Source organism: Varroa destructor, unplaced genomic scaffold (genome assembly GCF_002443255.2).
Source record: "Varroa destructor unplaced genomic scaffold, Vdes_3.0 BEIS01000007.1, whole genome shotgun sequence".
In the NCBI taxonomy this organism is placed as follows: Eukaryota; Metazoa; Arthropoda; class Arachnida; order Mesostigmata; family Varroidae; genus Varroa; species Varroa destructor.
In genome coordinates, this window is record NW_019211460.1 from 13,364,851 (window position 1) to 13,390,129 (window position 25,279).

Consider the following 25,279-nt stretch of genomic DNA (forward strand, 5'->3'; position numbering starts at 1 on the left):
TCGTCCGCTAGTCTATCTCTATGAGCATCTATGGCTAGGAGAGCGGAAATTCAATCCTCTCTTATTTCTTCTTTCCACTATAGGTATTTGTGATTTTTTCTTCAGAGCAGAATCGCTGACACCCTAAATTACACTAAAAACATAGTCATTTATGGAGATAATTCGCAGTGTTTTGATATTTAAAAAACGCATGTTCAGACACATTAATAAGAGTAATGAAATTGCTTGAGTATATATAATACGTCAAGATGTAAGTTATTGGCATCGCTTATGATAATAATTTAATACGTTGAAAGCCTGTATTCGGTACGCATAGTAGAAGTTAAGCGTGAATTTCTGCGCCGTTGCTGGACCCATGAAATTAAGCTTTAAAGACTTGCTTAAAAAAAACAAAAGAAAACATAAATACGGACTTTCTCAAAGTGAATCTATTGCCCACCTTTTCTAACTATAGGTAAGTTTTTATGACCCAGTCTAAGCAACCTCTAATCCATGGTATTGCATTAAAAATCGAAACAGATGCACTTGTGCATATCGCCTCAGAATTTTCACGTACATCTTCCCTGTCCGCTACGATCATTTCTGACTTTAGATCTGTTAGTGTTTCTTCTAAAAAAAAAAAAAAAAACTGTCAAAACCATAGCGCTTGAAGTGCTGTCGCTAAAAATAGCTTGACTTGAATACATGTCGAACTGTTATTGGACAGAAGAGAAATACATATACAGCCGTATAAGTTGCTAAGATAAGTTTTCCTCTGTATTGTATGTAGCTGTCCGAGCGTTACGCTTTATATTGATTTCTGGGCAGTTAATAACAACACGATGTTAATAACCTTTACATGTTATTTTATTTAATTGGTAATAAAGGAGATGATTTGTGTTTTGCGTTTACGTCTGGACTTGGGTATTGCGTGTGCAATAAGAGCTTTCTGAGCTAGACAACACTCAGGAAGTGTGTAAGATACATGAATGATAATAGAATTACTTGGTAGTCATTTGAAAGGGCGAAAACAGCAGCAGCCGCCGCCGCCGCCGACATGTTATAGAAATAGAACGACATAATAGGGTTATACCAAACGGAGCTGCTTCGTATTTAAATCAACGTAATTGAGAAAAAAACCATTATGCTTGTCTCCGGATTCTGAATATATAGTGCATATTTATCATTTAGCGGAAAGTATGTTTGAATCTAGTTCAAACGTACTTCAACAAAACTTCATAATATATCCGTTACGCCAGCAATGTTCATGAATCGCAGGGCAATTGCCTCTAAGATGAACGAACGAGGTCGGAACTTTGTTGACGGTTTATGTCAACTTACCTACGACATGTTTCTTTGCAAAGCCGCCAGCCAGGATTTGGTCTCAGTTCAACTTTTATACGCATCGGAATTTCCCCGCCGATTTAATGGACTACTACTTATTACCTTAAAATAACAATATCTTCTTATATCAATATCTATATCTTCAATATCATATATATATATATATATAGTCTTGCAGACTACTGTTATGAATACCTGTCAAGACTGAGGGCTGTTTTTTTATTATTATTATTGACATTCCTTATAAATTTGTGGATATACGATGGCACCTTCTGTAGTCGTTACCATTCAATCGACTGAAAAGTCCTGCTGCCGCTCCGTCTAAATTGGCGACATGCTTGCGTTTTTTTATGCAACGTCTCAGAGTATAGTCGCTAGAGCTCTAACAATGTACTTATTTGCCCCACTGAAGTATATAACCACAATTATGTGGGTTTATTCAATTCGGATGAATCAGAGATAAAGGCGCAACGTTCTCTAGCAGTAGTTATAACTGTCAACGACATTCAGATATTCTGACGCAGAAACGATGCTAAATCACGAATTCTGGCTTATTTAAGCAAATAAAACAACAGATCTTGCGCGCTCGAAATGGCCAAATTCACAGATACCTAGCTCAGTTTATAATTCAATTAAAGTTGTCCTTTTAGTAGAACTTTTCTTGGTTATTACCGAAAAAATGCTGGCCAATAAAAGATAATCACTGAATGGATTGCATTTACGACGATCTAGATTACGGTGTGCAGATATCCAAGGCCATTATATCGCTATTGTAAGAGAGGCCTACGGTTTTTTGGTACCAGTAGTAAAAGGTAGGTAATTTTTAAATTTACAGAAAAGTAGCGCAGTGGCAGCATTGATTTCGGCTTTATGTCCTAAATTTCGACTGTCCATAAAAAGTAATCGAAAAAGCGCAGGATTTAGCGGTGCTAAATCTTTCTCGTTAGTAAATAACAAAAAGCGAGATTAGAAAGCTAGAAAGGCTTTATTGCTTTTAACAGGCACCAGCCTTAAATTCCCGATTCGCAGCTTTGTATGACAGCTTGTGCTGAACCCCTATTCCTCTACTACAGAGTTAATCTGTAAATTTCATACATTAACAATTGTATAGATGTTGTTTAGTATAGCTAGCTTCTTTTTTGTTTTTACCTAGCTTTATTCCGTTCGCAGGAAAATTAAATTTAGATAAAAGTAACTTTTGGAACGCTTGAATGGATGTCCTGTTGTAATCTTTCAGCTTAACCAGCGTGCTTTCTTTAACAGAAACATATAGATTACGCAAGTTTAGCTCTTCTTTATATATAGCTTTCTTTGCTAACATGAATTAGTTCGGACATACGTGTCGACACATTATTGTATCTTGGATCTTTAAAAACAAGACATTCAAGTTCCTTCAACTCAAGCCCCTTATGAGCCCAAAGATCAATGATGCAATCGCGTTTTTCAATAATGCATTTTTCGAAGAAAAGAAAAGTCAAAATGATCTGTCACATAAGTTAACCGGCAAGAAAGTTTTGCCACTGACTATCCACACTTTGCATGATGGACTTCAGGTGGCTGGCCCCTTCTAGCATAAAACGAAGAGCTTCTATGCTCATCTAAGCTTGAAACATTTTGTTTTTAGGTAGCCGAGGGTTGTGGCTGGCCACGTCTAAGGACACAGCCATAGGCCATCACATGAACGATAGACTTACTGTTAGATTCAAGACTAATAGTCAAACGAACGTCATCGACGATATGCGATCACGACTTCCATAGAACAGCAGAACTGGCGTATATTAAGTACAGCCCGATTTCCCCAGATCCCAGAGCCAAACTCTGGGAACAATTGCGTTCGATTTGCCAAATCTAAAAAATAATCCATATGTATTTCGCTTGTTAAGCGAAAAGAAAAAAAGTCCTTATTTATTGTGCCGCATAGGTTCGAATTGGCAAATAGCCTGATACTCTTGTGTAATACCGGTTGAAGACTATTAATAGCGTTTATTATACAGCTAAATATATATTATACGAAAGCATCATGTTTGATAATACGGGTTCAAAGAACAATAAAATTGAAAATTATCTTAAGATACTAGAGGTATAAAATTAAGCTGTTTTGCCGAAGCGATTGCTGTGAAGGATCGGGGGGGGGGGGGGGTATGTCCTGTGTAATTAGGATCTGAACAATTCGTTTGAGTTATATATGCACTTAAAATTACACAAATTGTTAGTCAGTGTTCTGAACAAGCGCTCACCCTTAAGGACATCGATATCGTTCGGCATGCTTGTTCCTCAGGTACAACGACGCCTTATATTCGATCGCTGCAGTAGATAATCGAGTGATTATCGGGTGGGACCGTGGTCAGCATTGGCACGCATACAACTAGAACTTCCCAGCAACGCTTCGTTGGGTGACGACTTCGTGGTGAATCAAGTTGAAACGGTAACACATGACACAGTGTTATTAACAAACATTTCAGTAGGATAGTACGCTTCAATTCAGAGAGGTGGCTGTAAAAAAAAATGTAGGCCGTAATTACAGGCGACATTGTGCGTCCCGAGGCAATAGCGAGCTGCCAACGTCGTATAGCAAAGGGTGAGTTAGGTTAAACTTGGTACGAATCAGTAGAATAACGTGTGTACGTAACTTTTGTTTCCGACGGATTTCATGTTTCTAACGACTTCACTCCGTATATGAGTGCGCCTTTATTACAGATGATGGCTCACATGTGCAGCAGACGCCAGTTTCCCTTAGAAGCGAAGCGTCCTTTTTATTTGCTCGTCGGTACACTTCAGTCTTCAAATAGTATGTCCACCATTATCTTTACGATTTCGGCAACCGTTCAGCTTCATGGACTCACTTAGTCGCGTCCTCTGTGTCGACATTGACCTATTTCGCATTGTTTCTCCATTTCTATTTCTGAGGTTCATTTCACTACTGTAATAAGTAATTCCATTAGTATCGTTTGATCCAGTAACATGAATGGCTTTACTACAATAACTAGAGTCTCTTTAATCTATGCTCAGAAGCCTAAGAAACCTAAGCACGACAAATGAATCAGTTGTTTATGTATGTAACCATTCGATAAGTACAGATGGTCCCCGATAGACCCCATTGGTAGTTCTGTAGAGGATGTCAATCAATCGAAACTAAAATTCCTTCCAGATTTTGTGTCTTAACCTGGTCGCACCTGTTTGTATTGCATGTCTCTGGCCAATCTTGGACCAGCAATTTTTGTTCTTTCTAAATGTATGTTCAGCCGTCCAAGCTGACGTTCTTACCAAGCGACTCGCATTACTCATGACCCATTTTTTTGAAACGATACGATGTAGAGCTCTCGGGAAATATTCAACTGTACAAATTATGGAGACCGCTTAACGTTTTCAGCCTATATAAATCCAGCTGTGATATAATTATCATGGCAAACAGGCACTGTACCTATAAGTAGGTAAAAGTTACGCTTAAAATGCCTGCAATTGACACATCCGATAGGTGACCTCGATATTCGAACCCGACACCGTCATATAGCTAATATCGTCTACTCGAATGTCTGGAGTTTTACGTCCGGTACTGCCGCGAAGCACTGCTTCAGCTGGCTGGCTCTTTCGAGCACGCAGCAAATTCTGCTTATACTTGGTTTTTAACCTAGGTTACCTTACGTGTTTCTAAGGTTAACAGATCAACACGTCACCTCCGCATCGTCGCGGAGCTGTGTGTTCTGCACCACAGTACAGAATGTGTATGCTCCTGCAGTCCTTCTAACCAGTTACCCAATTTCCCACAGACAGGAGTATGTTGGAGTCACAAATATAATGTAAAGCCTTATTAGATTTATCGTTACTTAGCTCACAAAAGCACACTTCCCTCACCATTGGCTCCTTCTCAAACGATGATGTAGAGTGCGACAACCATGGCGATAAAAACGAACAGTAAAAGCCTGCAATTCTGTAGACACCTAGTCCTAGCGACTGACGAGGGTAGTCCGTCAATGCCTTTTCGGGTCACGCACTTAAAATAATCACCGGTGGATGGTTAGATAAGCTCCTCGTCCTTTCTATAGAAAACATAAACCTTTCTACATAATAAGGTTACAGTGATAGAAAGCACAAAACGAACCATCGGGTCCTGGCGCACAAACCTGAGACTTAGCGAATTTCTATTTTGCAATTGTTACAATGAACAATCAGGCTTCTCAAATATGCGTTTGTACTACTTAGACTGACCTCCTTAGCAAATCCCGTCAATACGAGGTGGCTCTATTAAATTTCATATTTTTAGGTGATATTAATAATACGCAGGAAGACCTGGTGGTCCAATTTTAAATCTGGACATAGACACCATCCGAAGCAACGCCTAACGGCTTAAGCAACGAATGTAAAAACCGAAAAACGCACCCTTCAAACAGGTAGGCTATTATGGGCCTTAAGATTGACACATTGTTCTATAATGGCTGCCGTCATCTCGTGACAAAAAGTTTGCCAATGTTTAATAATGACTCAAGCAATTGCTGAACGGATTAAATTGTGGTAAGTATTTGTGTCCGCTGAGTTCTATAGAGATAGATGGCTCTTCGCATCTGATAGGTGTAGACAAACAATTTAGACAGAATGTTGTCATACAAAGGTAGTCTACCTAAACATGTCTACTGTGTCAGGGTGGATTTTTTCTGTTCGTTGATGTCGGTGAGCCTAGATCAGGATTAGCTCGCATTTTGCTCTCACACTCGTACGTTACGTGTGTACAAGTGCTCGCTTCGACTTTCTGAAAGTTCCTCTTAATTGAGCTTCTGTGAACAGCGACATAATAAGCCGTCATCGGCCTCCGATAATCAACTTGAATAATAAAAACATCGGCTTTTTATTGTAACTAATTCATCAAGGTGCATCAAGGCTTACTAGTATGCACAGCATGTTAACAAATGTGCTTGCGCAAATACATCAAAGCACTATTATTATTATTATTATTATAACTTAATAATTAAGTTCGATTTGAGATAAACCCATGATAAATCTACTCAGTATAGTCAGTATAATGAGTCCAAGATCCATTGCACTCCTCGAAAATCATGTTGCGCCCAGTGCAGATGATTTGCCATACGGCATGTTTTTATAAATTCGTATGAAGACAGGGTACAACAGAAAACATATTGTTTTTAACTGGATCCACAGTAATGTGTTGCACTGAAGGCAATCGGTCTGCTCGACTAATTTTCTATATTTCTGTTAAGAATAAATATATTTGGTGGAATAACTCCTAGACTATGCTGAACCTCATGTCGCGTCTAATTCTAAAATATGGGTCTATCAGCAAACTTTCTAGAATCATTTCTCAATGCGCTAATGCAGGTCATAGATTAGGAATATGACAGCATTTGTAAGGATAATTATAATTAAACGAAGTTGCCATTCTGTGCAAAAAAAAAACATATAAAAATGTAACTTATCTATGACAAACTCGAATAGAGATGAAAACTGTAGGTACTGAAAAAGTAGAAAAAAATTACTACTATATTTACTTCAGACATGGATTTAGACACGTGTTCGTATTATACATATTTCTTGTTGTTTCAGAGAAATCTTAGATAATTTCTTTACATAATTTAGTTACCTAACTTTTTGATGGTAGCCGTTATTCAACCTGAGACGAATACAGAAGCTGTTGGAAATGTATAGTATTGTCTATGCATGCGTTATTTATAACTGGCGTATACTAGTATTTGCCGTCTGTAAAACTAAACGTCCTTACCACTTGACATTAAGATCTCATAGTCATTGTTGCAACTATCCGAATTTCTCTGAAGGCGATTCTAAATAACATTTGGTCAAGAAAGTAAACTCAATAGTATTTCTACGGCCGTACATAAACGGTTACGAGTTTGTGTTATCCCTTATGAAATCCATTCCGTAAACTACTGGCCCAAAATTGTAACCATAGTATAAAAAGTGCCGCAAAAACTTAGTATTTAATATATTATTGAAGATTCGGAACCAGTTGTGAGTTGGTATCGTCTCACCTGTTCGGAGGTAAAGTGCGACATCAAACTGGTAAATAAAACGTGTTGAATTGGCGCTCAATATTTCGGCAAAGTACGGCGGAAATTCATCGAAATATTTCGGATATATTCACCCTTTGTTTATTTAACAGTGTTGAAAAGTGTTCCGTACTAATATTGCGCCGGATAAGGCTTACTTTGAATACTTCGAAATTATGCGAATTCACTTATTATATCAGCTCTTTTTTTTCGGGATCAGGAAAGTCTGTAAGCGCAAATTGAGAACACTTTGCCACGGCTTTGATAACGATTATCTTTATTGCGACGGCACAATATATCCAAATAATTATGTCGGTATTATCACTATCGACATGCCTTTAGAGGCATGCTGTAGGACCTTTTTCTCTCGGTTCTCGCTCCATGGTGCTATTTATGGGATATATTCTGATTACACGCGTTTTCTTTGTCGCTCGCTGGCTTTTTGTCACTTCACACTATTTTATACAAATCGTATATATATATATATATATATAATAGTTGCCTATCATAATCTTTCAATCTTATCGTATATCAATATTAGCAACATAATAATTATAGCTGTTATTGTAACTCTCTTCATCCCTTTTGTCATCATGTTTATCTCGAAATAGCGTTTTATTTTATATTTTATAGAGTCCATGGTTGAATAGTTAGTAGTACCATGAGGTCTTGAACCTCTAACTGAATCAGTAGCTATTTTATAATAGTATTAGAGTATCATAGTCGTATAACTGCATCTGGACCTTCTTTATGCATCCTTCATAACCTACCAACTAGATAGCAAACCTTCGCTGTGTCGTATTTCGACTAATTCATATAATATTGTCTCAGGATTCTATGAAGCGTTATTGTCATGAACTGAACCATCATGGTTATAATCAAGGATCCTGCAACAGACCCTATACAGCCAGCGGACGAGATGCCACAGCGGCATCTCACGGGACTGCTTTCGGTCTATTACGACGGTGCACATCATGAGAACTCGAGACTGGAATTCACTGTTTGAGTTTTCGAATATTAATAGCAAACAACTTTCTTTATCAATCTCAGTTGTGGAGCTGGGTTGACATTGTGATGATGTATGGCTTTCTCCCGGTATCATAATTTTCCCGGCTCCCAATACTTCGACAATGGACCTTTCGGAAACGCAAATAAACTGGGGCTTCAATCTTCTAAGATCAGATTATAGTATTATAGTATCAGGTATCAATCACTGCCCCCCGGCAACGAAGGGCGAGTTGCATCTGTACGAGTCGCCTGTATTTTCGAGCTTTCAGCGACCGTTTGGCCATAGGAGGTGTGGACATTTTATGGTAGTCATGCTAATCTTTTATGCTTTTCTTACATATCGTTCCATTACCCAAGCCAATTGTCAATCTAAGTTATCAATTTCATTCGATGCACACAAGCGCTCAGTTTATAGCATGTGACTCATGCGGCGCTGCTTACGATTCATTGTCATCGGTCATACTTTGTCTGGTAGTAGCGTGGTCCGGTGTTCCTATGTTTATTCGTAATATTTTTTCTAATTATGTTTTTTGTTTGCCCAATCGTGTATACTGTATTTCATTGAACCTGATGCTGACCGTACTAAACGGGCTTGTAAAAGTTACATTCACTAACTTCACCCTAATGGCGGTATTTAGACGTAAAAACACCGACGTTATTATTATCGCAGTACTTGATGCAATACAATGCCATCGCTATAAGAACTTGATTAGTGTTTCAAATTTAATTGCCATTGTGTCTGTTGTTGTTATCATTTTTACGTCGCTGACGTTTTCTCTTTGCTATTGTATTATTAAATACAATTTAAACGAGCGCTATACTGATGTTTGAAGTATGATCAGAAACTGATTTCGTTGTTACCGAGACTTTGTTGACTCGGGTCTTTTTTCCTTATAATCGATGTTTGGTGACCACGACTCACAGGCAACGTCTAGGGGCTGGGGAGGATGTTGTCACATCTAGAGACGCATGAAGAAATTAACTCTATTTTCCATTCTAGACTTCCGTGTGAATAAAGTTTCAATTGTTTACCTCATTAATATATTTTCAAGTAAAGGACACAATTTGCATGAAAGCGCTAACCGGATTGGAACCGGAGACCTTTTGGTCCCAAGTCTCTGGTGCTATCATCTCCCCATCCCGTGCGTGTTTACCTCACGTATTGGTATTTCCCTCATTTTGTTGTGATTATAGCACGGCAGCTCAGCGACCCACCCTGGAACGCCGCTTTTCTATTTCGCAGCGTTTCTAAGTCTTCCTGTAATTTTTTGAGTAGTTTTGTGCATCCTCTTTTTGCTCAGTTGACACTACAGAGCTGTTGCGGCTTGAACAGCATGCGATATTACGCGTCGTTTTTCGTTCTTTCCGTTTCTTCCTGCCGTTGAAGACCTCACTAGCTACCTTTGGCTATATTTAGTAACGTTATTATAGTGTTCGTCGTCTGCTACTATGAAATTATGAAGAGGATTGATTAGTCGTACGTAGTACATAGCGCTTAGATTCTAACAATAATGATAGAACAATAGAGTACTCATAATAACAGTAATACTCATATATAATAGTAAATAGCAGTAAAGAAGTGTGTGAATTATTAAAGAACACTAATAGATTAGAGCGAATCTAGTCAACGTATTTCTGGCTCCATTAACTATAATACACAGTTGACAAATAGCCGCCATTCAGTACTGGTATAATAGCTGCATGATGAACACGGTAGACCAGAACAACCGTCTGCTATTGCCCTATAGTGTTTTTTTTTCTGTAGCAGTAATAATTAATATTAATAGCGTTAGTAAATAAAAAATAATTTTATGTTTTTCTCATTTTGTCGTTCTTGACCTTGTTCCATAGTGAAACTGTTGCAGACAAGTGCCGCTATTGCCTGATAATCCGTTGGCTTAACAAGCTCACAGGTATCAGATTCAAACAGATCGCAAATCTCCGCCCATTGGGCTGGAGGTCTCCCGAAGAACGCACTGATGTTCGCACATGTCCTCATAGTTGAAGTGAAAGTTAGTCGTGAACCGGGGTTAGGAGCAGGGGGTATCTGGGGGAGGGCAGGGGAGGGGAGGGGAGGGGAGGGGAGGGTAGGGTAAAGCGGTTTAAGGAGAGTCAACAAAGGAACGCGCGTAGAATAGTGAATGCAGATAGAACGGAAAGGAATGAGAGGAAATTGACGGGCAAAAGAAGTGAGTGCTTGGCAGATGATGAGTGTCGTAGAAGGGGCGTTTTTACCATAACAGCCGTGAGAACAAGGAACGATAGGGTACTCAGGGATAGAAGAACTCCTATTTTGGTGGGTTGACATCGTGTGCTACAGATACGTAAGAATACAGCCGCTATGGCGAAGGCTTAAGAAGTATAACAGCTATTAATGGTAGCAGCGGGACTCTAAGCGGTTATAAGATGTTAGTTAAGCGACAGGCTGACTGGTACAAAGCAGCAAAAACTGTCGTCTACAGTAATCTTCATGGCAACTCAGGTCGTTGCCATATGCTCGAAGATATGTTTCATAGAGAGAAGAAACTCACCTATGACATAGGGGATGCTCATATTAGAGAACATTAGCTGCGTGTCTTTGTCCGAGTGCGAATGTCTTTTTTGGTTCAGTCTCTCGAAATCAATTTTACCATTAGTAGCTTAAAGGCCTTCGATGCAGTTTTAACAACGTTGAACAGATAGTGTGAAGCTATCGATTTAAACTGACCTTAGAAAACTTATATGCCCACAACACGAATCGAGCATCAACGGGAGGGACGGCTGTACATCAATTTAGATAATATTCTGCCTGTGTGTAGAGAAATAAGACCACATAACATCAGAAAGATGTATGCATTTGCAAGAATGGTAGCCCCAAAATTACATAATGTACCGGATCGATGAAACCGTCGCGGATGTCGCGAAGGATATTGGGCAATAATCGATAACGCGGTTTTTGGCTACGCGCGCACTCTTAGCGCTTAGGTCATGACCGATGTTGTACAGGTGAACAAAAACGATCTGATCTTAATTTTCTGTATGTATGCGTGAGCGTGTGTGTGTGTGTGTTTGTTTATCTTTCATTTTATTTTTTTGTCACACACTCATCATCGTATAAACAACAACGCTGATTCCTTGAGAGATAACGGGTAGCGTATGTTTTTGTGACGGAAATGAATCATATGCACAACACCGAGTGCTGGTAACTAGGTTACTTGCATCCAATTGAGGTGTAAAAAGATGGAGGCTGTCAGGGGAGAACTGTCCGTCTTTCAACGGATCAACCTGTACAGGATAAACATTCTTATGGTTATAGTAGCCTTGTCCATTCAGTAGCTTTTATCGGGCAGATTCAAAGAGGCTCGACCACTTACGCAGTACCGAGGAGAAGCAGGTCAGGGAGTAATGAAGGATGTGTAGCTAATTTTTATCGTTTTATTGCAGCCGTCTGATTTTTGCTTCTGACTTGTACCTATCCAATCGAAAAATCGTATTTTCGACAAAATACAAACTAGTTGAGGGTGTGCCTTCATTGTGCTCGTTTTTACCTTTTTGGCTATTTTGATATAGGTATATAGTACAGCAATAGGCTTTTCAGAGGGGAATTACACTGAATTAAGCATATTTTTGCCGTAATGATCTAGACTAACGTAAGTATTTATTAGCAAAAATAGAGAAAGTTTATAAATCAGCTCTAGCAAAGACGAGAGCCGTAGATCATCAAGACAATGACTAAACACAATAACTGAATAGCAATATCCAATCATATAAACTCTTAGAACAAAATTACTAGCTACTTGCAGTTGTTTATAATTGTGTTTATAGCTTTTCGGAACAACAACTATACAAGCAAACGAGTCCTAATAAGAAATCTACTCGACCCCAAGGAACTTAGTGATCTTTAATTAGTTAGTTTTGGGAAAGAACAGATATCTAAATGCGTACTGGCTATACAGCTTAAATACCGAATCGCTTATATATATATATATGTATATATATGTATACATATATATAGATGGATAAATATAAGAGATGACATCATCGGTTTCGTGCTAAACCAAGTGTTCATAGTAATAACATAGGTGAAAACATTAGCATCTATCATATATAGATAATAACTTATAATAGTTGCTCTCGATAAAGAAAACATGGCTAGGAGGATCTGTCCTGAGGCAAGGACCCATTCTAAAAATAACGACAAAAAAAACAAAGCTAATGAACCTAACACGAATATTTCGCCAATAACACGAACAATTATTGCGACTGATACCATTTCGGGTTTTTTTTTTCAGAGGAGGAGCACGACCGACGGAAAACCACAAGTGTCCCTAGTATGATCGATGCTAATAAGCAGATGCATAGAAAGCGCACAACAAATAAAAGTATGCGTATATTGCAGTAAATTATAGAGATTTTCTGCCTATCTAATTCTGCAGCACGAAAAAGTAACTTCGAATAACATAAGTCAACTATTGTTAGAATGCAACCTTATCAAAATGTCTCACATCGACATAAGTAACTGGAGTTAGTTGGAAATAAATAGCAGCGAGTACGACTTGACCACAATAAGACAAGCACTCGGCTCGGTTTACCTGAACCAACATGTGGCGGATGTATGTTGTGAAGGATCTGATGGAACTCTTGTCTTCTGACAATTCTTTCCTAGGGAGGAAGCTCGTTTTACCAGCTCTACTTTTTTAGGATTGAATGAGGCTGGGCATACCAGGGAGGGATTTTAGAAGAGGAAAGAAGTGCGACATAATTAGGAGTTAAGAGCGATCGGCACCAGTGGGAACGGGGACATGCGGTTATGACATGAAGACATGTAGATAGGTCACATCAGGCAGTCATTGCTGCAGGGTGGCCGCTTGATTGGTTGTTCACGTAGTGCTTCACTTGTTGGCGGTGAGGGAAGTCCTGCGCGGACGCGGCAGGTCGTACTCCTCCATCGAGAGCGTCCTTCGACGGCCTACGGCGCCCAGCATCTTGTGATCACCCCCGGAGAAGGTTCGCTGCCTTTCTACACCCGGAAGGGTGATGGAGGTCACTAAAGGTAAGCAATGGAACAATGGATACAAACGTTGAGAACGTAGAGAAAAGTTCTATCCCTGATTCGGAAATGTCATCACAGTAACGCATGGTATTCAGGACCTATGTTGATTGCCTTTATTGTGAGGTATGTTCTTGGTGCATGTGTATGTATATGAATGCAAATGTGCGAATTAATTTTAATAGTTAGACAATTTTAAGGGTTCACACGAAGGTTTTCCCTGCCAAGGGCCTAACTTAACCGCCGCTCAAATCGAAAAGATTGGCCTGTCTTTACATGGAGAATTAATAATTAAGTTCGCCGGTTCTGTTTGTATTATGACTATATGTGTGCATGTCAGACACAGAGCTCTTTTATATGGTGTACATAAGCTTTTTTAAAGGTTGCAAATTTCCTTTGGATATTCAGGTAAATTTTAGGGGTATCCGAAGAGGGAAATAGAAATAACTCGAAAATTAACAAAAACTTGATCCAAGCACCTTTGCTCAGATGCCCCTATATTTTTATTACGTTAGTTAAAATTACTTACGGAATCCCAGTCCCTTGACGAAAAGCAGGAGACTTTGGGCCAACTTCTCGGGCTGTGATTAGACATTCAAGATAAATTGTATCATTATTATTATTATCGTCAAGTGAAACTTCCGACAGAAACCATAGAGTGGTTCGTATATAGAAATATAATGCAAACAATCTGCATCTAAGATGCCTAAGTCTGAAATACATCTAAAATGAGGATAACAGCCTAGAATCTCTGAAATCCATCAAATAGAACAGCGATCTAAACGAAAACCAACCTCTATTCTCATAAAGTTTTAACAATTCGTTTGGTTTGAGTTTGAATCTCTAGATCGAGTCGTTTACGAACGAAAACCAAGATGATTAGACAAATACACAGAGAAATAACAAGAAAATGATGGAACATTTGATCAGCTTACAGCTTCCTGCATCAGGTCGGCGACATCGTTGATCTTAAGGATGGACGTCTTCTCTTTTCCCATTTTCTGATATTCTTTTTCCACCTCAGTCGCATAAGCAGCTTTGCTGCCAGTAACCAGCAGAATGTCAACGTTTCTGAAACCGCGAACAAACTTGGGTTACGAAGTTTCGTCTTAGTTTGAATCGTTCGGGTTGTGGAGGTAAAGCTAATCCTCTCCGAGCCCAAATATATAATTCCGCCACTTTAAAGTGGGAATAAGCGTGAGTAAAGTGCACGAAAAGTAACTTGTAAACGATGCAAAGAAAATCCATTGTAACTAGATGGTACAGCGTATTATCTATTGCCTTAGTGGGCAACTAAACGTTTGCTGAAGCCCATATATAAGATAATTATAGATCTTTGAAAAAATGATTCTGCGTATATAGCTATCGACATACTAAAGCAGGTTTCTCAAACGAAGAAGGCATCGCTAACTCAAAGCCAATAGAATGAACATAAGCCGGGGATGCATAATGAGTGAGGCGGGGCAACCTAAATACCACTCCGTGCTACGTATGTTTATTGTATCGTAAAATGATTAAAACTTACTTAAGGTTATTGGCGATCATCGAGCTGATATCCTTGCGGCTGGACAGAAACGGGCATAGGATAGATAATGGTTTAATGTATTAGTCTCAATGCTTGGTCGTCTAAGGGTACGACAGATTTGGTTCAGGTAACTTTTTGCGGTCCCTGTTATAGAACAGTGGATAACATACTTGCCTGCTAACTTAGGGACACGTGGTGGTCTAGGCTCGAATGTGGGCATAGACACGCTTCGTTTCGTGCTGGGAGCCAGCCAGCCGTCTGATGGAATGCCTAACGGCGATGCCGGACGTAAAACTCGAAACATTTAGCTGACTTTTTGCTAAGTGCTCTGATTAATTCAATGCCACTAAATCAATTTAGGAAAGTTGAACGCTCTAGTAACTATTGGAATCGAAGTAAAAAGAAAACAGCCATTGCCAATGTTGAAGCTCCCTATTGAGCGTGGTCAATACATCAGATATAGTCGTCGAGTTGTTGTAGTTTATCAATCGAGTTGGTGCAGCCCTTTTGTTACTTACTTCATGTAAGACTGAACGTATTTCTTGAGGTTGCGGGGGTTGATTTGCTTCTTCAGCTTCTCAGTGTATTCGCTGATAAGCGTTTCTTTATTATCCACCATTTCAAGGTGCTGCAGAAAGGAACGGACGGGTTGCGGGTGGCGTGACAGGTGGACGAAATGCAAAAACATCATTTTGGTACGAGACAAGATATAATAATTTGCATGTTAGTATCTATTGCGTCCGCATCGATTTGTGTGTCCGTTCGCACAGCGGAGTGTAAAGCATTTTGTAGTTCTGCTACAGGGTCCTGCCTGTCAACCAAAGCGACTTTCGTAAGGAGCAATATATATAAGGCGCGCTTTCAAAGTATGATTTACTTCTGATCGGCCTTTGGCCTATTGCTTATGACTTACTTAAAATTTATTCGCTAGATTCAAAACTATGTATGGTTCGTCTGTTTGGTTGACGGGCATATTCGGCAAAGCACTTGTAGCTATTGGAAGGAGTGTGACTACTTGGGGTAGTTCTATTAGAATTTAATGAGTAACTAGCTACTCGCTATTTTTTACAATCTGTAGTTTTTTTCTTTCGCTCTTCCTAATCTAGTCGTTTAGTCAAGCAGCAACGCCAGTGGCAGCAGCTGGTCTCTACCGTGTTCTGCTACGGGCTTGGTAAAAACACTACGAATGTTGCAGGTGCTTTTAGGCCAATCTAGTCTAAATACGCTAGTTCAGTGATGGATAAAGGAAACTTTTCGCTGCAAACATAGCAAAATCAACCTAACTGGATGATCATATTCACGGACTAGCTTAGGATGAAAAGCAGCAGCAACAACAACACCCAACAATGATATTTACTAACAAGCAACCGTTCGAAGGGAACAACTTGTGCCGAACTGGTATATATTGCAGTGGCGTGTATGTCTCAGCAGCGGTTAGGAAAAAGGGGTTTTGCTTCGCGTCTCCTGTTTGCTGCTTCCAGGCGCGGATAATGAGCTGCGTATAGAATTAAACTCTACCAGTGTAAGTATCGTTCAATATCGTTTTGCCACTTGTATGAAGCTCTAAGGCGAGCATTCTGTGCCCCTATAGACATAGAACCCAGTTTTTTTTCAAGCGATTTCATTACCAAATTGAAGTCGGTAATTCGAAATCTTAATTAGGAACATCATATAGTAGCACAACGTTTCCTATAGTCATTCCAGTCGATCAAAAGCAAGCAAACGATACGCACATAATTCCATTTAAGGGTCCCTCGTGATTAAAGCTACCTGCTTCATTGGACAACCGTATAATTGTCCAACGTAGTTTTCCAGCTAGATGTTTTTCTATGAAATTTAAGACAGTTAGTTGAATAACTATGTAGAATAACACGTGGTTTTTCGATGCCTGATCACGATTTCGATGCCCTGAGGGGCTCGTAGGGAGCACTAGAACAAATTTCGGAGACAAACTCAGTGCCCTGGGAGCACTAGGGTGCATCCGTGTTAACATAGCACGTCGACGCGTGCCTAGTCAAATATGCGCTTAGAACGCGTGCAGAATGAAGTAATATACATGTGGAATTAAAAAAAAATAGCCTCATCGTATTTTCACTTTGACGTATTTGAAGAAAAAATGTCGGGCCGAGACACAAAAATTTCACTAAGCTAGCTCAGAGCTAAAACACATGTGCGCTCCTTCCTTTATGTGGGTACGGACAAGTGTATGTCCGTGCGCGTATGTGTGGATAAAGTTTAGCTACGTTTTGTCAATTAAGGTTGGCCGCTAAGCTAGAGCTGAAGCCGTGCTCTGCTGCCGTGCAAAAAATAAATGTAAAATATCTTTTTTCTAGAATTCAACTATTATAGTATTTCTAGTAATATTCTTACTATTGTTCCTACATAAAAAGGCAGAGAGGGAAAAAGGTAAAACTGCCAATCTATCGTATTACTACGGACGGTTGTCATCATACAGGAGCGGCTAGATCGATGCCACGAGTGAAGTGGTTTACAGCGCGAGGCAGAGAAATTCGGTTCGAGAAATATTAGTAAAGTTAGAAGAAAAACGCAAAAAAACGGAAACCCGTGTAAGAAGTTTAGCGAGGGGAAGAATGAATAACTTGTGTGTGCGTGGGTGCGCGCGTGTGTGTGTACATACATATATATATATATATAGAGACAGAGAGGGGGGAGAGAGAGCGAGAGCGAGAAATTGAAAAGGAGGTTACGCAAAGGAACTGTTCAGAAGTAAATCGAACAAAAAGAAGAGCAGCTCTATAAAAACTGACCCTTTTATAGCAGGTGATGATTTTCTAAGCTAGATTGCTTGCTGATTTAATTCGTTCATCGTATTTATTGGGGATTGGTCGGTTTTTGGGGTGGTATTTACCTCCTGTGTGAGAGAGTGTGCGAAGTCATCGAGGACATCGAGTAGGTTACAAGATGAACGATACACAGTGAGTATTAATGGGTTGCGTCATCAAATCGATTCGATGACCAGTACGATAGCTGACAATCTAGCGTAATCTTACTAGAAATTTATACCTATGTGCATAGATATACATAGACAAAGAGGTCGATTGAGCAATAAGAACAACATTATCAGCTATGCTTAATAACATCTACAAAATGAAGATATACTGCTGTAGGGAAAATCAGGTTATACACTAAACTACATAAGATAGCATAGTTTTACTATACAAATAGATACGGTACACAAATTCAATTCGCTTATGTAAAATTTAAATTTAACAGAAGTATAATATCGATATATACAACTTGTGTCATCAAGTAGAAAAAAAAAACCTAGTTAGAGGTGTGTTAGCTAGAGAGGATAGAAAATAGTATTTACTTATAACAACGTAGATAGCAAATATGTTAGGCTATTGATTTGTACTCATGGGTCGAGAGCGTACATTTTTTTGCTATCAGTTCTTCAAAATTTTAAGTTTCAAGTTTTCTTTCTCGGAAACTCTGCATAAAAATGTATGTAAATATTTAGACACTCATGAATATTGTATGTGTATGGTACGAGTTTCTTATTGCACTATCATATCAGAATATGACTGTTTATAAAAATGCTTTTTTACAAGAATGTACATTTTCTAAATAGATTATTATACTATATATATATATATATATATATATATATATATATATATATATATATATGTAAACTAGGATAGTTGCCTAAATATCTCTTTTTTATAAACATAAGATCAACGATGGATAACATCAGCAACGGCTTTCTTATTACGTTCTTCTTTGTGCATATTGTATTTGTTCTAATTCGGTACTTACCGCTCCAAATTTATGATAAACGAGATACTGTTCGGCAGACTGGTCCATACCGACGCTAGAGAGTTTCCAATTCAGGAACTATATTCGATTCCGTAAATAGTCGGCACGCCCGTAAGTTCGCCAAGCAAAAAATGGAACAAAACAAGTTATTTACAGAACATTCAAATAATGTTTTCATTTTTTTTTTAATTTAAATACTATTTTCCTGTTTGCAAACGATGCAATCCCGCACCTATTCCAACGTAGGAACAAGTGTGCCAAATCCTCTATTATTATAAAATTGTTCTTTTCAAGCCTAATGGTAGTGACATCATATTCATTTAAAGATGGCTAGTTGTTAAGTGATCTGTTTTGTTTTATATTGGTCATCAGCCCTTAGGTCGTGAAGCGTAGTGGCGTTACGATTTTTTTTATATTATCGTTGGTGGGATTATAACGGGAATATGCAAGGTCATTTTTACGTACTCGATCCTTGAAGTACTCCATCATACCAACGCCGGTTGCTATCAGGTGAATTAGGACGAGCCCCAAAATTCGTGAGGGGTGTGCAAGCTGTTGTAAAAACACCATAAATAACAGCATAACTGTTAATGAGAATGCGTCGACCATGCATTTAGCTGTTTCCACTGTTAGAACGGATTGCTGGGGTTTGCAGCAAAAATAGCCTCATTCGTGTACCGAGTTTGGGAAGTAGGTTACGACTACCCTGTATGCCTTCTTTAATAATTGAAAAAAAAAAAGTTTATAATGTCTATATTAACTCTCAGTACTTTTAGTCATTTCGTATTTTTTACATATTCGTGCATATCCAAAGATTTTTTTCTACAAACATCGTTGAATAGGTTTCAATTTTGACGAGATCGATAACGTCTAGTAGTTTACTTATCTGGAATCCATTCTATGTAAATGGCTTTACATTACTGTACACCTAAGGTAAGGTTTCGTTTTTAACAATTGTTTACCTTGATTACCTTCATATTGCTGAATATTGTATTCTGATTAGAGTTTATATTCTATCGAAACGACAAAATAGGGAACTACCTTCATATGACGTACCTTCGCGACTAATCAATATCTGTCATCGATAAGTAACCTGCCGCCAATGTTGATTTTATATTGTTATTTAGATAAATCGTAATTGACGTGTCAACCCACTTTGGTGTCCTTAACGGCTCTAAAAAATAGATTTCTTACAGCAAAGCGCACGAGAATGTTAGCTCCTGCCCCTTCACCGAAGCCCACGACGATATTAATCCTATAAGGATACGCAATTTTAGATAAACAAAGGGCAGATTAGACAAATGACGAAATGATTCCGCAAAAAACTGACGTAAAGTAATCTTAATTTGAAATAAAGTCTAGACACGCGCTTTCTAAACAAAGCTGTCAGCCGTTTGAAGCGACATCTAGTGGCAGTGACATTCGCTGACGAACTCAGAACAGTTACTTAGAAGCGTTATTTGATTGTGAAGCTAATCATAACTTACTTGAGGTGGTCTAGCACCTGAGCTAGATCCTCACCGATCTGCTGAATCGTCGGATAGTTAAAGCTGAAAACGAACTAGATGTTGTTACCTGAGCATTGATTTTTTATAGGCTGATATAAACAAGAAGTATTGCTTATGATTTAACTAGGATTGATTACGGTGCATGCAGAAAAATGCCGAAACCTTCGGCATCCGAGACTGTCTCATAGTAATACGATATTCTCATAATAATAATAACTGTAATAAAATCGAGTTTTTTTACCATACCCCACACGTGTGGCAAATCTAGAAGGAACATCATAAACTATCTGTGACGAGCCTCATTTGTTCCAAGTTTAACTATGAAGGAGAGCCACGAAATAAGCCGCTACACCATGAGGATACTGAGAAGATCGTTAAAAAAAAACTCTTCCGAAATTTTGACAGCGCTTTTCGGCATTGTAGCCATTCGTGATTTAGTGTAGGGAATTATCTGAAACGTGGTGTCTTTCTTGAAGACGAATCGAATAAGCAATATTCGATGGCAAACGCTTAGTGTTTGACAATGGTAAAACAATTGTTACAAGGTCCTTCGAAAACGACTCTGAAGATGTGGCGCACGAAAATGTTATGCAATATATGGACACGACATTTACATAAGCGTATACGTATCGAGCTCACGGGTGTGGGCTTTTTTAAAGCAGGTTCTCTTTCTCAATTTCTCTGATCGAGACATCCTATTTCATACAGGCCTGAAATACTCACCCATCCTAAACCGCATAGTCCCCAGTATAGTCATCTAACATAATTGATTAAGGTATTTTAGGTTGTCTAGCCACATCAAGTACGTACTCGTTGGGCAAATCATCGGCATTATCATGCTGCCCAGGCACATCAACGTGGATAAATACGGAACGCTGTTTTATCTCGGACATACATGGATGATCCACGAAGTCTTGGAACGACGAATCTGTAATGATATAAGGAAAAGCAGAGAATGTCGTTAATCTCTACTGTAATCAAAAGAAAAGTGTTCGCCATAAATAACTATTTCGTCGAATTGTACGTTACCCAAAATTATTTTGATTATAACCCTTGCATTGCCACATAGGTACCTGAACGATGACGAACACTGCAGGGACTCCTTAAGCAAAATTGGGCGACCCGAAAACTTCTCCACAGCTCTAAACGATTCATATTGCAGATAAACGTGTGCGTATAGTAAAAAAGATAAAATAGGAAGAAAAATTTATCTTCGTGAACTCAGTGAAAATGACAAAAGACGTTTGGCAATAGTCCTACCTCAGAAAATAAAATCGTTTTTATGTTGGATTATTACTGGCGATGGAAGACTGATCTTTTATGACATCCCTTACGCAACCCGAAACAATAAAATCCTGCTAATTCGACGGCACGAATGAATATTCATTGTTAAAGGTTGCGTCTCTGATGAGAGCTGCTGACAGCAGACGGCTAAGAACGGCAGATGATTCTAGATAACCCGGCCCTAATTCACACAACAGTGAGCAACAGGAACGCAATCTGCGCGTGAAATTCTCTGTTTTCTTGCTGTACGTACACGTACGTATATGTATATATATATATATATATATACATAGAGAGAGAGAGAGAGAGAGAGAGAGAGAATATGACAAAACGGATAGCACAGTGCAACTTATCATAAGGATAATTGTAGCTTGTAGCTTTCAATCTTACACTCGATCCAAAGAATATCGAGGCAAGGGACGGTAAAAGGTCTTTTTAAGCAGAATGGATGCAGGAATTGTCTGGCGGAAAACCTGAAAGCACACAATGAGCAAGTCCGAATGGCTGACGAGGTTGTAGTGTGTTGTTCTATGAGTTACTCAAGGTCCAGGCAAGGATTACATAAAACCGTTAGGCGAATGAACTCAATTATCTTAGTCACGAAATTGAAAGAGAAGGCGTTGGACAGTCAAAGGGCAACGCGAAGTTATATTGCTACATGACAGCGCTACGTCTCATATTGTTTTACAGACCCACCAACGCTTACGAACCCCCAATAAGAAACCTACCCCACCCAGCATATAGGTCGGACGTCGTTTTATCTGATTTCACTCGTTTTCGGTCAATGTAGAAGAGCCAGAAAGACAAATACTTCAGGACAGGGCTGGAAATCCGCACAAGGGTCGAAGAACAAATGATTTCACTTCTGGACAAAAAGCGGAAGCACAGAGCCTTTTTACTTCGCGGAGTACATTAGATGCAAGATAGAAAGATGGCCGAAAGTGGTAAGAAGCAAAAAACACTACTTTAACTAAGATGAACTCAATTGTTCAATGAAAGTGACAAAATACGACGGGAGTTTTCCACTTATTTAGTCTATATAGTAAAAAAATATATGCTTCTATCCAACAGTCTACATACTTGTGTTAAGGATCCTACGAGTATGTATCACTGACATTTTATACAAAGTAGGAAAATTATTAAACGTATGCTCTTCTCTAAATGCGACCCGTACATTTGCAGCTGCGTAAGACAGGTCATAATCGAACTGCTGCTCATTGAGGACTAGACACGGAAACGTTCTATGGATCCTTACTTCTCAGGCCACTGGCTAGTGCCAAATAGATTAATAACCGTAAGTGGTTTGCCTTGGCTCACTGCACAATAAACGTTTGGCATTTTGATAAAATACTTAATTATAAGGCCTAAAAAGCTACTAAAAATAGCACGACACGCGTCCACATCACGCTGGACGTATGCGAACGAAAACTTCTGATTGCCACGGCGTTGGTTGGTGAGCTGTACCGTTAAATGCGTTCCGGTAGTACACTATATTTATTTGATATTGTTGCATACATTTAAATGGAAGACGGTTTTGATCACGTTCTATTATTTTTTTTTGTATCACGTATAAGTAAATATATATAAATATATATAATGTCGTATTTTATTCCAAAGCTAATTGATGTATCTATTGATTGGCATGTAACGAAACACAAAAGTTATCTAGGTTCCTATCGGCAATTTAGAAATTTTAAAAATATTTTTGAATTAAATTAAAGGTAATAGGACTCAAATAATTAGGTTAGTATATAAACACTAGTGTCACGATTAACCTAAAGAAGGTGATAATAAGATAAATTCGAACAAATCATAGAATGATTGTTTTATAAATCATATCCAAGTTACGTTATAGCGGTCGAATTTCAGGTTCGTTTTACGTTCCACTCGCTTAATATCGAAAGACCCTAATGTACTTGCCTTACTTCCAAGTAGGAAATCACATCTCTTTTTTATAATTGTTTGTCGTCGCCAAATCCCTTTTGGAATTGGCTGAACCGCAAATATCGTTTCTAGATGCTTGCACTCATGAACAAGGACGAACATAGGTCGCTGGAAAAGGTCCAAGTTTCAACATGAAGATGGCGTTGCTTCTTAGATATATGCAGGTCATATAATCGTTATGGCGTTAAACAACTAGTGGCCATTTTAGCTACGCTGGCCACTCAATCGTTACCCGACAGTTGTTTTTGTCAATCGATATCAATATTTTCGTTCAATGAAAGGTGTTGAATATCGAGCCATTATCACATTCTTGCATTGGAAAAACAATCTGTCTGCGTAGCTTAAAATCAAGATGGACGTCGCTCGCAGAAGTTCGGCATCGTGAAATGTCTCGATAGTTAAATTTCGACATTGTCGCATTAGCTTAGTTGACTATGGAAGTGTGGGACGAACAAAACATGCTAGCACAAACGAAAAAATCGGAAAACTTCACCAAAATATACTAAATAAGCGCTCCTAAAGGCCCGCTGGAGTAGTGTAGGTTAAATGAGCGGAAATTTTGGCGTCGATCAATACCTGCAGATGAAAGGTCCATATACAATAACACTCCTTAACCAAACAGTTCACTTCGAAGAGTAAATCAGTCGGGAAAAAAAGTGAAGATTTTCTCGTCGATCAACTACCACTTTCAAAAAATTACAACTGAACAAGAAGACTATGTTAAGAGCTAAAAGAGCATTTGATAAAAAGACGCGGTCGCATCTATCATGGGCTGGAAACCTACCAAACTGTGAAAGTATTTGCTCTGCATGTGCACATACTTCTCGTCTATCGTTAATACCGTACATTTACCCGATTCAAACATGTGCTCACTCGTCGCTACTCACTATGGCTAATTACAGCCTTATATGACCAATCTCAGAGAGATATGGTATATATATTTTAACCATTGGCCTTTGCCGCAGCATCGAAGGCGGAAACTCAACACAAGAACTGTCGAAGTTTCCCTCGTGGTATCGTTGCCGCTAGGAAAATGACAGGTCAGTTAATCCACTGACTCATTACAGGAACCCACAATTGTTGGCGAAGGCAAGTAATATAGGTGTTCGGCTTGTATGATTCTATTAAAGTGTTGCCCCGTTAGCATATGTGTGTCAAAACGATATATGGAGAAGCAATATAATAGCAAACCCGATTGAACACAAACCTAATGATCGTTTTCACGTATCGATCCATTAAGCCAATTCTACTGGGTCAGCATCAGAAGCGAAAGAAAAAGGGACAAGATACGATTATGATAACAACGTCCAACAAGACCCCTTTATCACGAATATACCGAAATATTCCTAGATAATTCAGGAGAATCACGAGAGAGTCTAGCTCATAGTAATAGAAGCACCCCATAAACAAGTACCGCTCGTCGTGGACATACTGACATATAAGTAGGTAGTCTACTAGAATCCGGAGGAGGTTAAGATTATGGTGATAAAGGCTCCTTATCGAGGAGTACCTAATTTCATAAACATATCGACACAATCCTAGGTAATTTAGGAGAATCAGGAGAAGGTCTATATTATAGCGACACGGCCACCTTATTAACGAATAGTGACGAAGACGCCTGCGGCAAAAATTTAAGTTTTCCAATAGACAGAAATTAGGAAACAACCACGGACACGAACTTATCCATTGACGCCAGCATAAGCACCGACCTTAAGACAAAGGCAGACGAAGCTGACCTGGCCGCTGTTACGGAACAAGAGTACGATGTCTCGACACAAACATCATAAATACAAAAAAAGAAACGTAACAAGAATGCAAAAAAATGTAAAGACGAAAAAGAGCTACAAGAGGTAGCGCAGCCAAC

General features: G+C 38.9%; 1 protein-coding gene and 1 long non-coding RNA gene across 25 annotated transcripts in view; one reads left to right on the forward strand and one right to left on the reverse strand.

Moving 5' to 3' along the window:
• The first annotated feature begins 111 nt into the window (after positions 1-111).
• Positions 112-5,848, forward strand: LOC147754342 (uncharacterized). 3 transcript variants are annotated; one of them, XR_015316872.1, is made up of 4 exons: positions 112-454; positions 3,602-3,748; positions 4,021-4,111; positions 5,585-5,848. It is a non-coding gene; the product is annotated as an uncharacterized LOC147754342 (long non-coding RNA). The 3 variants fall into 3 exon arrangements; XR_015316871.1 differs by lacking the exon at positions 5,585-5,848 and having other exon boundaries at positions 4,021-4,702; XR_015316873.1 differs by lacking the exon at positions 5,585-5,848 and having other exon boundaries at positions 112-250; positions 4,021-4,702.
• A 1,744-nt stretch (positions 5,849-7,592) lies between these two features.
• The window catches only part of LOC111253600 (uncharacterized protein ZK1073.1), a 183,078-nt gene continuing 165,391 nt past the window's right edge, over positions 7,593-25,279 (reverse strand). For 20 of the 22 annotated variants that reach the window (XM_086973958.1, XM_086973963.1, XM_086973967.1 and 17 more), the window contains 10 exons: positions 20,998-21,115; positions 20,167-20,229; positions 19,874-19,934; positions 19,145-19,231; positions 18,679-18,757; positions 15,418-15,529; positions 14,900-14,938; positions 14,310-14,445; positions 13,904-13,955; positions 7,593-13,371 (listed from right to left, as the gene is read on the reverse strand). In XM_086973958.1, coding sequence (XP_086830084.1) covers positions 13,217-13,371; positions 13,904-13,955; positions 14,310-14,445; positions 14,900-14,938; positions 15,418-15,529; positions 18,679-18,757; positions 19,145-19,231; positions 19,874-19,934; positions 20,167-20,229; positions 20,998-21,115 — 902 coding nt within the window. In that variant the 3' untranslated portion in view covers positions 7,593-13,216. The remainder of the gene's footprint in view (positions 13,372-13,903; positions 13,956-14,309; positions 14,446-14,899; positions 14,939-15,417; positions 15,530-18,678; positions 18,758-19,144; positions 19,232-19,873; positions 19,935-20,166; positions 20,230-20,997; positions 21,116-25,279) is intronic. The other 2 variants (XM_086973957.1, XM_086973962.1) reach the window with 1 other exon arrangement.